Consider the following 17,291-nt stretch of genomic DNA (forward strand, 5'->3'; position numbering starts at 1 on the left):
TACCGTGCTTTCACGAGCGTGCACTTGATTTTGAGTGGCTTCAAACGCGTGATTAGGAAGGAAACCTCTCACAAGGATGTAACTGTGTCAGATAGCTTTTTTTGACGTGACGCAACAATTCGTGAAAATAATTTTCCCGCAACAGAAGAATGTAACGCTAAAAGATATACCTTAAACACGCCTTTGCTATAGGAAAGTATGCGTGTATGCATAATAATTAAACGATCGCCTTGACAAAAAAACACCAATTTTTAATATTCGGTAAATATATAAAAGCAACTTATCACAAATTGGAGACAGTGAGTTTTGTCGTGGTTTTTATTTCACAATATTTGTTAAATATACGGAATTTATTTACAACAGAGAGGTACAACACACTTCACGGAGCGTCGCCAACGGGTTGGTTGATAGTGCTTGCTGCATTGCACGGGAAGAGGTAGATTCTGGTTGAAGTTGGAGTACAAGCAGGACCAGAGAGTCTGCGTCACCTTCTCTTGTCCGGTACGCACCATCTTCCCGAGCCGCTGTGGGGCGCTATGAAGTGGTGGAGATAAGAAAAGCGTCAGTTTGAAAGTCTGTATTGTGTTTGGTGGGCAACCGACAAGTGGCTCTCGAAGTAGTGTAGCAGAGGGAGTTCAGTGGATGATCACGAATTAGCCACCCCGCCAGTGTCTGCGGTGAACTGTGCCGTTAAGCGATGCGCAAGTGCATTTCACGAATTGGCGGGGTTGCGGTATGCTTGAACGTGTAAGCCTCGATGCATATACAGCTACCTAGAACATTAGCTAGTGGCTGCCTTTGTAATTTTTTAGCAATGTGCGTTTCTGTGCGTTTCTTTGCGTCTCATCTGAAACATTTGTCTCAATACGTAATGGACTTTCGCGTATATAAAGCCAGACATATTGATCCAATATATTTTTAAACAAAACCGAAAAAGAGCAAGCAATTTCAAGCAGGCTATAGCAAGATAACTTTTTGTTAACATTCGGTCAACATTCATAAATGACAATGCAAATGTCGCAAGAAGCCTGCATGGTTCCACCTTCAAAGACACGTAAACTCGCAAAAATTCATCTGAAATAAGCGTATGAGCAGCGAAAGTGGTTGCTTCGTAATTTTTTTTCATCAATCATTCGTTATCTGTTAGGCATTCCACCAAGCTAGTGAGCGTATCGTTTGAGAGCAGAAGAGGAAATTTGCGTTATTACCTTTTTTGTACAACGTAGTTTCGATGCATCGCATCCCATCACTTTGCGGCGTCCTTCAGTGTCGATGGCGGCCTTTTTCCTTAATCATGATGGCTTTTCGCACGTAAGGTTTGCTACCCCGGTGGCTTTTGCTCGAGTAAGACTTGTGACTGCTGTGGTAGGCATCCCTCTCGGGGCCGAAAGTATGAACCAGGTAGGTTGGCCCGTGAATCACTTTACTTTCGCCGAAAGAAAAATCGTCGTGTACACTACTCGTGAATGTCGGATTTGGGTACGAGCTGCCGTAATCGGGCTCGAACGCTCGGACGAAGCCGGGGTTTGATCCGTATCTTGAGCTCGAAACAATACTTCCAGCCGGTGCCATGGCGTGTACCACCTGTCGGCCTAGTGTGCGCTGAGGCGTGTGAGCTTTTGTGCGGGTCATCCCTTGTATGACGGTGGGGTTCAAACCGCGTGCGGCGCCGATAGCGATGCCGTGGGACAGCCCACGAGCGCCACCCTGCGTTAGTTGTGGTGTAAAACTGGGCACCACGGCACGCTGCAGGCCCTTGCCGACGTTACCATTGAATCCCTGTCCCACGCCTTGTATCCCAGTGAAAGCCATGCCATGTAGTGCTCCTGGTAAAAACGCCTGTTGAAGGCCGTGCACACCTGTGTGACCGATGATGGGACCTCCGCTGGGCTCAAAGCCATGGCCTATTTCTTGAACAATTGCTCGCTGCCCGCCACTTCCGGTGATTATGCCCTGTTCTAGGCTATGGCCAATGCTCTGAGACAACATTCTTTCTAGCGCATTCGGGCCAGTGAATACAAACTTTGAAGAGGTGCTACTGGGCCCGAAGTCAAACGCATTGCTTCGAAGACCCGTCACGTGTTGTCGACGTCCATTGTTGACCTCGTACGCACCAACGCAGGTGGCCGTCACTAGGACGATGAATCTGGCGTTCTGCAAGCAACAATAATTAAAACGAAATGACGTTTGATTGTGCTCTGTTTTAGATACTTGAGAGAGAGAGAAATACAACAAGGGGAAAAGAGAGAGGCAAAACCAAAAGAGATATTTGGAGCAATAGTCCTTTTTTTTCACACTTACTTCCATCTTATGTATCAAGATAGTAGATGATGTCCTCTATTCATTAAGCGTTACTGAGCTCAACGTCAACCTCACTCATAACCTCAAATCCCCGAAGAAATGTAGGTGGCCAACCTAACCAAACTCTAGCTTGTGGAAATAATTTATCTTGAGATTACGTCATGTGATGAATCTCCAGCCAAATTAAAGCACACACTCGTTTTACCGTTTCATCATACATGCCGTTGTTTTTGGTAATTAGCCAGCCCCGATACTTGAACGTTTTTGCGCCAAACACAAGAAGGAAAGTGTAAAAACTGGAATTGAAACTTTTAAGGCACGATTTATCCTTAGATTATTCCATATATAAAGTAATGAAACGTAATTTATCGAGGCAAACAAGAAACTCATAAGAAGGCGACTATTTTGTAACTGTGTTAATTAGAGAATGTATTTACACCTACAGGTTTTCTGCTAGGTGCTTACATAACATTTTCTAGACATCTCCTTCAGCCAGCACCTTGCAGGTTGTATGTGAATAGTGTGGTATCAGTTGCATGGGTGTTCAGAAAGCAGCAAAGAACTTGGAAACATACTGTGACGCAACTTCAGATAACCTACAGTATTTGTTGACGTGTCCATTAATTGCAAGCGACTGAGTAAGCTTAATGCACTGGCAAGGCAGCGAGACCATTGCACTGGGTTAAGTCTGCAAGACGGTCATTTCAATGGTTGAATGATTATCATTTGGTCCAAAGAAATTAAGTAGCACAACAGTGACATTGGTATTCATTTACCTTCTTCGATAAAGTGGCGTCACAAGCGTCAAACAGGCTTCATTGCCATGGTGCGCGCAAGAAACAAAAGCGGAAGTAAACACAGAAAACATGAGCAGTGCGATATTTTGTCTACACAATGAAAGAACACAAACACTCACAACGCAACCCTTGATTGGACACTTTAGACCATTCCGTTTCTGCGCTGTGAAAATTGACCACACTATATAAAAAAAAAGTTTTGTTTCATGATATCCGCATGCCAAAACACGCTTGCAGTCGTACTTAGAAGTGCTGTGACAATGTTGCATGAAAACGAATAAGGCATTGAATGGAAACCACATTTGAAGTTTCTGCGGTCAGTAACTGCGATCTCAAGAATAGACGTTGGTGGATGATTCAAGGGCATGCACTTCTGCAAGTCTAGCAGCTCCGTTTTAACGAAAGTATGTGAATCCAACACATTTTAACATATTAATCTCAAAAATGCTATATGTTTCAGTTTGCCTTAGAAACGTGCAAATTGTTAAGATCATATTGTGACTTTGCGCTCGCAAGTTTATCTGATCTGGCTGCCAGTGCAAAGGAATATTTTTTTGTCAAACTCTACGATCTGCATGTCGTTGTCAGTTCTTTGCCTCATGTTTTCGTTCTCTTTTGCGTTGCATTTATGCGCTAAAAAGAGAGCATTTCTTTTTCTTTAAGCTAAGATCAGAAGTCGTGCTGTGAAATAAACCACGAGTTTTTAGTCTTTCGAGATAATTTTCTCACCTAAAGGTTACTGCCCTGCAGGAGGGTTTTCTCCATGGTATGGTCAAACTCGTATGCTTTTTATTGCATACATTTGAAACTATCAACACATTCGCGACGTCCCTTCTGTGCCGTATGCAGTTTTTATGTGAGCAAACGAGCTTGTCTTTGTTGTCGCTGAGACAAGGTCGTCTGTTGAGACTTGTCGCCACACAGAAGCTTTCTTGGCGCTGTCACGGGCGTTATATAATGTGAACCTCCTACAGGGTGCAGCGACACTGAGGGCATCAGTTTCTCCGCGTTTTTTCAATGGCACAACGAGAAACTGAGCGCACCGGCTTGGATGCACCAGCGCTGCGCGAACCATGAAGCAGTCACCCGTTTTGAACGCTGCCCACTGATCAATCTGCGCGTGCAATGCAAGGTGAAACTGTAGCCACCCACTCTCTACAGGCTACCGGGGACACCCCAAGCGCACGCTTATCTGGCCCAGTGCCGCACTGGGCTCATAGAGAGGACCCCAGCGCCCACAGCTGACGGTGGCTCCGCAACGAGCTTACCAATTTCATGTCGGCCGCTTTCACACCCGGTGCCGCCGACGCCCGCCGGAGTGACGGCAAGGCCTGTTTGGCGCGTCCCTCTTATAACCACGGTCACGGCCGACATTCTACGAGGCGACCCACCCGTGTTCCTCCTTCCACACTAACGCTTAATTGTCCCCTCACTCTGTTTTCTCCCGGGAGTCAGCTGCGTCCCCTTCCACCCAGCGCCCTCTCTTCAGACGGCAAGACGTAACAACTAGTCCGACGCCAAAAGCCTCCACCCGCAAAAGTGGAGCGCGCTCTCCTTTTTCTGGAGGAACTCGAATGCTTATTTCTTCTTTCGCAATCGCTGGTTTGCGTAGTTCTCCTCTTCTCTTACTTTTTTTTCATCGGTTTGTTTTTCTCTTTTCCTCTGCACTTGTTTTCGAAACGACGACTCGCTTATCTTTTTCTTTGAATTCTTGGTAGCAGTCATTCGCGCATGTATGTTTATTTACTTTGGAAGGGCAGCTAGACCTACCATGTCCTCTTCGAGTGCGGAGAACCTTGAGGGAAAACGTCTCCGTCTGCTTGCACTAGACGCCGTTCTAGATTCCTTGTTTATTTCTGATTTGTCGCTATCTTTCTTTTCTCTGCTTCTTGTTTTCAGGGATTCTGTCCTCCACTCTCCTTGGGCGCGCTTCTGGGCGTGTCATCAATTTGCAAGATTCGCAAGTTGTTTGCTTTATTTCCTTCCACTCATATTCAAGTCTTCTCACTTTTTGCTGGCGGCAGCACTGAGCACGGCCTTCATTTATTGCCACTAGCCTTCTTTTTTTTTTTTGCAATTCGAGTGCTCGGCAAAAAAGAAATATTTAAATTTAAGGAGAAGGCCGCTTCGTCGTCTTCATTTCTCCAGCTGAGACTTTTTTTTTCTTCAAACCCATAGCTGTTTTCGCCTGCCCTATCTTCTTCTGCCAGCGTTGAAGCCAATGTTTTTCTGTTTTGAGGCACACAGAGTGTGAGTAGTTTGTGTTTCACCATAGCGGACATAATCCCATCTTCTACTTCTAAACAAACCGACAAACTAGTTTAGTTAGTGGTTCCTATAACCACTTCCTTGCCATTATAGTACTGCGGCGGCAATTCAGGAAAAGTGAAACTAGATGGAGGGACGGACGGACTATTTTCGTAGAGACCAAGTAGGATAAATGAACGAGCTATAAACGGTAGCCACGTGCCTCATTGAAAACATCGCAACTTCCTATGGTTCTTTTACTTTTTGTTTGTCGACAGCCTAACAGATACTCGGGAGGCGTAGCAGTTGTTCAGGAAGCCTAGGGCACACAACCGGCCACCTAACAAAAACTAGCCCCTTTTACAATGTCCCAAGACCTTGTGCTTACATGTCGGGCTTCGTTGGCCTCTTCGACCTCCTTTCAGGATACTTTCATACCTTGATTGAAGTGTTTTATTTTCCTGTCTTTACATCTTGTTCAGATACATATAAATCAACGCAACCCACAGCCATTCCTATCGCGAGCGCGCATAGAGAATTTGAAGACCATAACGGCCGCCTCGTAACTGAACGCTAAATAACATCAAATGTGAGCTCACCTAAGGCCTAAATGAAATGCTGAAGCTGAACTAAACTCGTCAACAGGAAAATATTTGCGCGCGAAGATGGTCATCACTTTACAGGTGAACAATGCTAAATCACAATATTGACCAAGCATACAAGCTCTTAGGGTTCAATAGGCAAACGGCCATGTTGTTTTCTAATTACAATAATGATTTGTTCTCTTTTTTTCCTCAGCATATGGGCTATGCAAGATAGAAAGACCGAAGAGACGAAATTCAAAGATGTTTATTATACCATGCGCAATTATCTGAACACTGATAGTCATTCTTCTTTCTGTACAAAAGGTACCAAGCCAGAGCAGAGTAAAACGAGCATTAAGCAATGTGCTGTCGTTAGGATATGTTGAATCCTGGCCTGTATCACACCAACTGCTGCATCTAAGTGTTTTTGGTTGTGTGCAGCTAACGTAAATCCTTGCCTAGCAAGACCACCTTGTGATTTATTTATTTATTTATTTATTTATTCACAGCACTCTTAAAGGCCCTCAGTTTAGGGTATTACATGAGGGGGGGGGGGAGCGGCGTACAAACATAAGTGATTACAAAGTAGTAGCCGCAAAAAACAATAAGATGAAGTACAGAACAAAAATAAAAATGCTAAAACCCACATAAAAATCTAATGCACATAGCGCAGTCATACAGATGAAAAATATGAACTCTTGCATAGTCTATGGTATCAATACAACTATTTAACTGTAACTTACAACAAACGAAACACTAATAAAAAGGCAACTAATTAACAGAGGGCAGCATGTCGTGAAATTTTACAGGGTCGCTTTCAGTGGCGATAACTGAGGGCAAGCTGTTCCATTCCATGATGGTGCAGGGTATAAAAGAGCGTCTATTATCTAACGTGCGACATAGTATGCACTTGACCTTGAAATGGTGATCTCGGCCTGGCAGGACGACAGCTGATGACTGAAAGAAAACACCACGAAGAGAAGTATGAAGATAAAGTTTGTGAATCAGGCAAGGAAGCGTTCATTTGCGGCGAAGACATAGCGCTTGTACATCGGAGCGTGCTTGTTGGGGTTAAACGCCATAGAGTAAGATCAATAGTCGGGTAAGATCAAGCGAGCAGTCCTGTTTTGGGCATATTCAATGCAGTTGACGATGTATGTCGAAACCTGATCCCGTACTGCCGATGCGTATTCGAGCTTCGGGCCTTTTAGTGTGGTGTAAATAAGTTTACGTATGTTAACAGGAGGGTGCTCTAGCTTACGTTTGATGACGCCAAGAGTGCGATTATCAGCTGCAACGGTGGAGTAAATGTGATGGTTCCAGGTTAAAACTCAGATACTTATAGGTTACGACGCGTTCCTCACTACTGCAACCTAAATCATACGAAGTGGAGACTCGGGTGACTCGGTTGGTAAACGACATAAATTTGGTTTTAGTAAGATTTAGGGACATTAACCATGACTTACACCACGTGTTAATGTCATCTAAATCATTTTGAAGAGTTACATGATCGTTATCACAAGATATGTTGCAATAAAGTGCACAATCATAGGCAAAAAGTCTAATGCGGGACGAAACACAGTTAGGCAAGGCATTACTATACACAAGGAAAAGTAACAGCACAAGCCTTCTCTCCTGAGGCACTCCGGGCATGACATGATTAAAGGTTGTGTAAGATTGGATAGGAAGAGAGAGTGAGATTGCAAAGAGAGGAAAGGCAGGGAGGTCAACGAGACGAGCGTCCTGTTTGATGCCCTACCATAGGCATATCTACCGGGGGGGAGGGGCAAACTATGCCATTCCCCCCCCCCCCCCCCCCCCACATTAGAAGCGTCCACTTTCGGCTGCATGCTTGAAAGTCCAACAAAGATACAGCGGAAGCTAACTTTTCTTTCTTAATAGAGAGAGCGAGAGAAATAGAGAAGGGAAAGGCAGAGTCACCACATAAGTATACTGCTTTCCTTTACTATGCATCCTCTGCTTGGACAGCGAGGATTGTTTTTTGCCTTATCGGGACGCCATGTATAGGACGACGGGCGGGATCGACCACACACGTTTGCGTTGCGCAGAATGCCTGGCGCTGGGCAGTTCCCGCAGCAACAAATGTCAGCTTGCGCAACTTGCATAGTGTCCAGTTTTTTTGGGACCGCTATATGCGTATTCGAATCAACTTGCTACATTTAATTTGTGGGCGAGAGGGAGGTTTGGGTAAAGCACTTTAGTTAGCCGCGCCTAGTCACTGTTGCATTACGGCACGAAATCATCGGATTATGAAAGGCCGGAACTAATTATCTCTGTCCAGAGATAGCCTACAAAGCGTTGCAGTCTCAGCATATTATCATCATGAAAAGTGTAATCCATCTCGTGCAGGCATAACTGCCGAATTTAATTGTGTTATCACGGCTTATCGTAGATAGGCTCATGAAAATGACATTGGTCTGACGCGCAAAGCCATTTCAGTACTAATTTTTCCTTAAGGCAACTGTCACTTCTTACTTTCACAATTTCATTTTCAGGCTGTTTTTAAATAAGAGCTATAATGTTACATGTTTCCCGAAAGGAGGAAAAAAAGTCGATATTTAGTATTTTGAAAAATAAAGGCCACTTTTTGGTGACATGTACTGAAAATTTACACTGTGTAGGTTGCTTATGTGCTCTGAACACAGTTACGGAATAATCGTTTTCAAGAAATTTTGATGCGTTGTTCATGTCACTTAGTTTTCCCCCATAGTATCCTCAGTAAAATATGCGGGGCACAGTGTATTCGAAGTACGGAGCAATGTTCTGATAGACTAGTGATGTATCTTTGTTTTGTGTAGGTTCATTGCAGCCTTTGCAGAAAGTTACTCATTGAAGCGTTCCAGTGTGTCCTGCTATCGCTAATAGAAATGTTTCCCAGACTCCTAAAACAACAGCACGAAAGCCGGTTGAATTCCCGTGAAAGTACAGAAAATTTTAAGCTCAATGCGTTGCGTAACTTTCACTTTTCTGCTTTAAATGCAAGTGTCGCAGATAACTACTAATCGCTTGTTTTCTTCATGCATTTTACGTGATTCGTAGTTTGTTTCTGCGGTGTCCTCAGTGAGCTAAACAAGGCATCTCGTTTATATTTCGGAAGAACGAGGGGCATGGTATGGTCAGTGTGTAATCAATGTTCCAAATGGGTGGGCTTTAAATGCGCATTTTCTAGCAGAATATGTACGCAAGTGTTCTATAGCGTTGTTAGTCTGTTTTACGATAGCTGTAAAGGGTTGACGGCTGCGATGCATAATTACAACCACAACTGAGGCGAAATTTTCCGAACATACGGCGAACAATATGCCAACTTAATTTGCGATGGTAAATGAGGGTTGATCAAAAACAAGGTTAAAAAATTGTAAGCAAGTGTACAAAGCTATCATGCTGCTGCTATTAGCTAGGTTTCACAATGTTCCCAGAGAACTCTGCGTTTCGGATATTTTCTGCTTTGAAGGAATGGGCAGCATTTTAGGTGTAATGTGACGCGTAGCTTTAATGTTTCTAGCTCGTTTAGAAGCATTACGAATAATTATTGTTATCAACTTTTCTTTTTTTACTTTTTCATGCATGATACATTAGTTTCGCCTGTTGTCCTCAGTAAACAAAAAGAGGCCGCTTCGTTATGTTTGGTGACTAAGAATCAGCTAATCGGTGATGTGCAGGTGAGGCTCAAATTAGATAAGGAATTGGAGCTTTCACAATAAATTATGTATACAAGCACTCTAGGGTGTTATGAGAGTGTCTAGCGAGCCGGGAACAGTTGAGCCCACTGCACTGGCAGAACTACCAAAACCACAAAGATAAAATTTAGCGAAAATTGGTGGTATGCTGCGAAAGCTCTCTGTGCGAAGAGAAATGCGGTTGTATCAACACAGCCTTTGTAAAAAATTCTTATTCAAGTGTTAGAGCATGTGATATGGCCGCTAACGGCTATGCTGCCTAACATCCGGACAAAGCTGTTGGGTACAACAGGTTTATATATTGTGGAAAAGGGATGGGGGGCATGATAACTGCAATATGTGACAAAATGTTTACGTTCCTGGAAGTCTTAGAACAGTTGCAAATAATTACTAAGCCATCCTTTTTATTTCCATATATTCAGGCGTCATAACACCTTCCGTCTTGGTTTGAGCAATGTCCTCGTTGAACTAAACAAGGAATCTTGCTTATATTTGGCGACTATAAAGGGTGCACTATGGGCAATATGTAGGTAAACTTCAAAGGCAGGGGACTAAATATCACATTCGCAGTTAATTACGCATTCAAGCAATCTGGAACTTTATGAATGTGTATGGCGAACAAAGAATTTATACCGTTGACTTGAGGAACTGTGGACTGATATCCTGTAACTGTAACCGATATCAAGTCTAGCTGGAATTGAGTCGGGTGTGGGCATGGACGGAGGGAGGACACCATGGTAAATCATCCAGCCAGCAACCAACTAGCCCTTCTAAGTCTCTTAACCATGGTAAGTGTCATGGTGATGTAACATATGTGTTGATGACTTACTGGCTTTTTAAATATTTCCAAAAAGTGCTCCAAAGCATTACATGGGGCAAGTTTTCAAGCGGGATAGTCACATAAAATAAGGGCAACCTTTTAAGTATGCCGTATAAATACAAGAAACTCAAATTTTATTGTGGCTGGTCGAAAGAAACAGCTTCACTGGAAATCGGGTTGTAATTATTCAAGGTCGCAGACATCTGTTTGTTTTGTTTGTCAATATTGCTAGTAATTTATGTTTATAGTACTTCGTTGCGTATAACCTCTACAATAGTATTACCGAAACGACCGATGCATTTATGCTGTAGACTTAAACACAAAGTGCAATCCCTAGTTTAATTAGTAAATTTGTTTGCCGCAAATATCCATTTCTTATGTGTGCTGTACTGCTGCTACTGGGTGGGATCCGGGGCCTCTCTGAGGCACTCATTGCCTTCTGTTCCTGCATCTTCCTGAGATTTTATATACTTGCAAGAAATGCAAATTCAATCATTTTCCCATCCCTCGCGGTTCACCACGTGTGAGTGATACATAGGTCTATATCTGTTAAATATAAATATAACTGACAGAAGCATTTCCAGGCTGCTTCACTTATTTTTCTGGTAACAATTATATGGACACTCCAGGCGCCTTTTTGTTGTCGTCGCCGTCGAGGTTGTGTTCTGTGTGAAATCCAAGGGCGATAACGCCATCGGCGCACGCCGTATGCTGCATGTGCAAGTGAAAATGTGCGAGGCTGAGCCTGCTATCGCCGCTCAATCTCACGTGCGCAAGGGCGGAATGCGGGGAGGAAGCGCGGCATCTTCCGTCGCGTGCAAGGAACCGGTGGGACGGGAGGTAGGGGATGCGACTCCAGCAGCAACTGCGCATGGGGCGGCTGCGGGCGCTTGCGCGGGGTTTGTCTTGAAAGCGATCAGTTTTGGCGGCACAGTCTAGGTGGACCGACAGCTCCTACCTTTTCCTGCGCTGTGTTCTCACCACTCAGTTTGCGTTGAAGAAATAGACAGCACGAAGGTCACTTCGCTCACTGCTGCTGCCGCACTTCCTAGCGCTAGCGTTTTGACAGCGAGCGCTTGGCGAGTGTCCGTGGTCATACAGCGATATGTGAATGTTTGCCTGTCCGCGCTGTCACCATGCTTGGTAATTTAGTTACTAAGCGAGTGTTTACCAGTTTATACGGCCAATAAAGCTACTGTCCTTAGTTATTATGGCTGTCTACTAATTTGCAATTTGCTATAGCAATCGATGCTTCGCCGTTCGGGTAAAACTACGACATTTTGCAATAGTAATTCGCTATATATATATGAAAGACAGAGAGAGAGAGAGGTCAGATCGTTTGCGGTTTGCCCTCGCCCCCCCCCCCACCCCAGCCGAGAAATAGTTGGTACGCCACTGTATCCTACGCTGGGGGAGGGGTGAATAGAAAGAGGAAAGCGCAATAGAGGGACGCAGAAAAGTGCATTAAAATCAGTGAAGTCCACGCAAGTGCCGCGCCGATACATTGGGCGGCGTCATTATGCTGTCTGAAGCTAATCTTGGTGCTTAATTAGAGCATCCCCCCAGCACCTGCATTGCACTTCGCGCTGACAGGGTGTGCAGGTTATTCAAGAGCATTCGAAAAGTATTCATCAGAGACCGGAGTATCATAACCACTTACCGGTCTTCTTCGGGCAATTTGTCAGGAACCCGCGCTGTGCACCATATACAGCGGCGCACAGCTGCATCACTTGACGTGTCTCCGGCTCCGGCTGCGGCATAGGCTGTGGCAACGGCTGTTGCATCAGCTGTGTCATCGGCTGCGGCTTCGGTTGTGACTTGCGCTGTGGCTCTGGCTTTGGTTGTAGCTTCAATGAAGCAATTTGCTTTCTTGTAGAAATTGTGGCCGCCGCATCGAGTAACTTAGTTCGATCGAGGGTTAGAAATGTGCTGTCTGCCACGGGCAATGTTTAAAAATTTTTGTGCAGCTAAAATAATGTACCGTGTATAATAAATGGAAACCACTCCATCTGCGCAGGTGCCCTAAAATCCTGCCGTGGCAAAACGTAATGGCAAAAGTGGTAGACAAGGAAAACCTAAGAATCACAGAACATATTATCAAAAAACTTATCTTTTGATGTCTAATTTTGAATAAACCCTCGTATACTACCTCATAGCGTCTATACTGCAAGATTGCATGCGCCGGCTGTGCAATGAGCGAGAAGGATAGGATAGATAGATAGAATAAACTTTATTGTCCAACGGATAAGGTGATCTAGCCAGCCCCCGACAAGCAGGTCAGGAGGCGTGAGCCGCTGCCTCAGATGCAGGCTGGGAGGTCTTGGATCCCAGCGGCCTCTTCAGCCAGTTGGACAAGCAGGAGCTGGAGCTCAGAATCTGAGCTGCGCAGCAGGGTCTCCCAGGTGTCTCTACTACCTATATTTTGTGTCGACCCGGGAGAGTACGGGCATTACCATGGTATGTGGTCGAGGGTCCCTCTCACCGCACAAAGATTACGCCTATCGCTCCTGGCCTCGGGGAACATATGGTTCGCCATAACCGGGTGCGGATACGTATAAGTTTTCGGTCGTCTCCACGTGACTGCTTGTCTGTTGTTTAATTTCGGGTCTGGCGGGGATTCCACTCTGCGATCCAATCTCTAATGCTGCATGATCTCCCCATATTTTAGCATACGCTATCCCGGCCGCTGACGGCCGTTGCCACCGTACAACCGCCGCCACCTTCCGCCGCGTCTACATAGGCCACCTGATGTTCCGAAATTTCGCCGAATCTAATTTGTAATGCCTCGGCTCATTATTGCCTCCTGTCTTTGTTATGTTCCGGGTTTATTGGCAGGGGGGGGGGATAATCAGATATTTTACGACTTCCCTAACTACCTACACCTTTTGGGTGGGGCCTCTAAAGGATAGGAGGAATAGAGTAGCTCAATTTTTTTGTGTCACTATGATTGAAATTGCTGATACAACGGAAAGCATTGCACCGGATGCACGTATATAGAACTGTGTATGTTGAGCGAGATAAGAGCTGCACTATAGGCATCGCAGGCAGTTTTAATTGGAGGCAAACTTGGCAAGTGCGCCTCGAATGATAAATTGTTTTGTCTAAACCGAAACAGCGCGAATTGGTAGGCTGCATGAAAGAGAGACATTCTTATTGAATGACAGGAAGTTATTCGGCATATATCTGGCGATCACTCAGGAAATGGTTGTTGTGGAACGACGAGTCGGTTCTGATGTACTTCGCTATAAAAACGCGCGAGATAGTGTCGAGCAGCCTATATTGGCTTTTGTGTGTGTACATATATATATCAATTCTAAATATTGTAAGGCAGTTTGTCGTGTGCGTATCATGGACACGCATGCCTATATCGCCTTCCGTTTCCCTACCACGGTTGCGCTTTAAAACCAACAGCGCGCGCATGCGATCGCATAGATGAGATGAATACATATATATAGAAAAGCATCAGTCATAGCTCTCGAAGTATAATATAATATAATATAGAATAGCTCTCGAAGATAGCTATTCCGGCGGCTAGCTTCCCACGCTATGCGTGCCGTCCTCGCACCTGTTAAAACTTTTCCTAGACGCTAGAACTATACTATTCCTACGCAACCTTGAGCGATCGGAAAGCGCGTTTTCCACGCCTGGCCGGCGGAGAGGGGGGGCTTCGTTCCGGCCGCGAAGCTCTCCACATCCCCGTAAGGAGCCTGGTGGTGGTCTCATGCGGACGATGCCCTCTCGGTGAGCGCATATTTCCCCCCTCATCTTTTAAGAGATGCAATATATACAAGCATTTGTCTCGCAAACCAGATTTATTTCAAGGGAATTTTCCACGTCTCAATTATTTCTCTTGTCGTATTCGAGTGCTCATTGCCGTGTTATAGTTTGTTAACGAAGCTTCCCCTCAAGTCTAAATATTGTAAGGCAGTTTGTCGTGTGCGTATCATGGCCACGCATGCTTATATCGCCTTTCCGTTTCTCTACCACGGTTGCGCCTTAAAACCACGGCGCTGCAAGTTTGCTTTCTTTTCCTTCCCTCTTCTCCGCCCTTAAACTGGCTCTCTTAACTACTACACGCAGAGGCAAGAAACAGCGCGCGCTTTAGATACTATAGATGAGATGAATATTTACAATTATTATTAGGGTTATAATTATATTCGAGTGCTGATTGCCGTGTTATAGTTTGTTAACGAAACTACCCCTCAATTCTAAATACTTTAAGGCAGTTTTCCTAGTCTCTAAAGCCGCTCGAGTTCACGCTGCTCCTCTGGCGGCCATTTTTCCAAGAAATTATGCCTTCCAACCACTCAGAATGCCGGTGACAACTTCACGTTTGATCAATTCTGGATATTGTAAATAGTAAACAGCTACTTTTGCTTACATGATCGGCCATGACATTGAAATTGCTGATACAACGGAAAGCATTGCACCGGATGCACGTATATAGAACTGTGTATGTTGAGCGAGATAAGAGCTGCACTATAGGCATCGCAGGCAGTTTTAATTGGAGGCAAACTTGGCAAGTGCGCCTCGAATGATAAATTGTTTTGTCTAAACCAAAACAGCGCGAATTGGTAGGCTGCATGAAAGAGAGACATTCTTATTGAATGACAGGAAGTTATTCGGCATATATCTGGCGATCACTCAGGAAATGGTTTTTGTGGAACGACGAGTCGGTTCTCATGTACTTCGCTATAAAAACGCGCGAGATAGTGTCGAGCAGCCTATATTGGCTTTTGTGTGTGTGTATATATATATCAATTCTAAATATTGTAAGGCAGTTTGTCGTGTGCGTATCATGGACACGCATGCCTATATCGCCTTCCGTTTCCCTACCACGGTTGCGCTTTAAAACCAACAGCGCGCGCATGCGATCGCATAGATGAGATGAATTCATATATATAGAAAAGCATCAGTCATAGCTCTCGAAGTATAATATAATATAATATAGAATAGCTCTCGAAGATAGCTATTCCGGCGGCTAGCTTCCCACGCTATGCGTGCCGTCCTCGCACCTGTTAAAACGTTTCCTAGACGCTAGAACTATACTATTCCTACGCAACCTTGAGCGATCGGAAAGCGCGTTTTCCACGCCTGGCCGGCGGAGAGGGGGGGCTTCGTTCCGGCCGCGAAGCTCTCCACATCCCCGTAAGGAGCCTGGTGGTGGTCTCGTGCGGACGATGCCCTCTCGGTGAGCGCATATTTCCCCCCTCATCTTTTAAGAGATGCAATATATACAAGCATTTGTCTCGCAAACCAGATTTATTTCAAGGGAATTTTCCACGTCTCAATTATTTCTCTCGTCGTATTCGACTGCCGCGGACAACATCGGTCCCTTTCCACATAAGTGTGAGGCTCGGAGCGGGAGCTTTGGCGCTTGAAAGTAACCGATGGCTTGACGAACCAACCGACTGAGCTACCTTTCCGGGCAACATTGAAGGATCACGAGTTCAAATCACATGTTATGTTTCTTTTTTTTTTTCCTTTTTTTTTTCTTTTAATGTATTTTCCTTCCTTTTATCACTGTACGGAAACCCTCCTAAAAAAAATTATATATCCTCAATTATGTGTGGCCACACATGTCCCGGTCATAAATACCAGGTTCTCTAGCCGAGTGCCATCCATGCGGTATAACCGAGCTCAGATTGGTCCACCTTGACTGATCAAATAGGGCACCACTGTAGGTTAAATGAGGCGTACAACTCCTGCGGGACCCGCCGTGGTTGCTCAGTGGTCATGGTGTTAGACTGCTGAGCACGAGGTCGCGGGATCGGACCCCGGCCACGGCGGCCGCATTTCGATGGGGGCGAAATGCGAAAACACCCGTGTACTTAGAATTAGGTGCACGTTAAAGAACCCCAGGTGGTCGAAATTTTCGGAGTCCTCCACTACGGCGTGCATAATCAGAAAGTGGTTTTGTCACGCAAAACACCATAATTCAATTTTTAATTTAACTCCTGCGGGGACGGTAGAGTATCCGCCTCCAGTGCAAGAGGACCGTGATTCAAATCCCGGTGCCGCGCAATTCTCCACCGGGAAATACAAAAAAAAAACCGTGTGTTGAGAAAATTGCACAAACAGGCCTGGAGTGCGGCCTGATCCCGGTGACCAGAACCGGTAACGCACTCTCTCACCAGAGCAGGATTGGCCACCCTGGTGCAGTACTTGGCCACAACCTCCTATATGAATACAACAATCAAACCCCGGCCCTCAGTCCCCAGCAGCCGCGAAGCAACTGACCACGGCGGCGGTCAGATCTGTAACGCTGCAGAGGGTGCTAAGAATACCTGGCTCCGGACAGGCCGCCATTGGAATCTGAACCTGGCAACGTTTAACGTTAGAACGCTATCTAGTGAGGCGAGTCTAGCAGTGTTATTGGAGGAATTAGAGGGTAGTAAATGGGATATAATAGGGCTCAGTGAGGTTAGGAGGACAAAAGAAGCATATACAGTGCTAAAAAGCGGGCATGTACTGTGTTACCGGGGCTTAGCGGAGAGACGAGAACTAGGAGTCGGATTCCTGATTAATAAGGAAATAGCTGGTAACATACAGGAATTCTATAGCATTAACGAGAGGGTGGCAGGTCTTGTTGTGAAACTTAATAAGAGGTACAAATTGAAGGTGGTACAAGTCTATGCCCCTACATGCAGTCATGATGACCAGGAAGTCGAAAGCTTTTATGAAGACGTGGAATCGGCGATGGGTAAAGTCAAAACAAAATACACTATACTGATGGGCGACTTCAATGCCAGGGTAGGCAAGAAGCAGGCTGGAGACAAGTCAGTGGGGGAATATGGCATAGGCTCTAGGAATAGCAGAGGAGAATTATTAGTAGAGTTTGCAG

General features: G+C 45.1%; 1 protein-coding gene across 1 annotated transcript; it reads right to left on the minus strand.

Annotated features, from left to right (window-relative positions):
* Positions 1 to 320: 320 nt before the first annotated feature.
* Positions 321 to 4,432, minus strand: LOC142572376 (uncharacterized). The gene is made up of 3 exons (XM_075681457.1): positions 4,367 to 4,432; positions 1,209 to 2,154; positions 321 to 534 (listed from the first exon to the last, which is right to left on the minus strand). Exons 1-2 carry the CDS (start codon positions 4,373 to 4,375, stop codon positions 1,264 to 1,266), a joined length of 900 nt encoding a protein of 299 aa, XP_075537572.1. The 5' UTR covers positions 4,376 to 4,432; the 3' UTR covers positions 321 to 534; positions 1,209 to 1,263.
* Between the last annotated feature and the right edge of the window lie 12,859 nt (positions 4,433 to 17,291).

Source organism: Dermacentor variabilis, chromosome 1, assembly GCF_050947875.1.
Source record: "Dermacentor variabilis isolate Ectoservices chromosome 1, ASM5094787v1, whole genome shotgun sequence".
Taxonomy (NCBI): Eukaryota; Metazoa; Arthropoda; class Arachnida; order Ixodida; family Ixodidae; genus Dermacentor; species Dermacentor variabilis.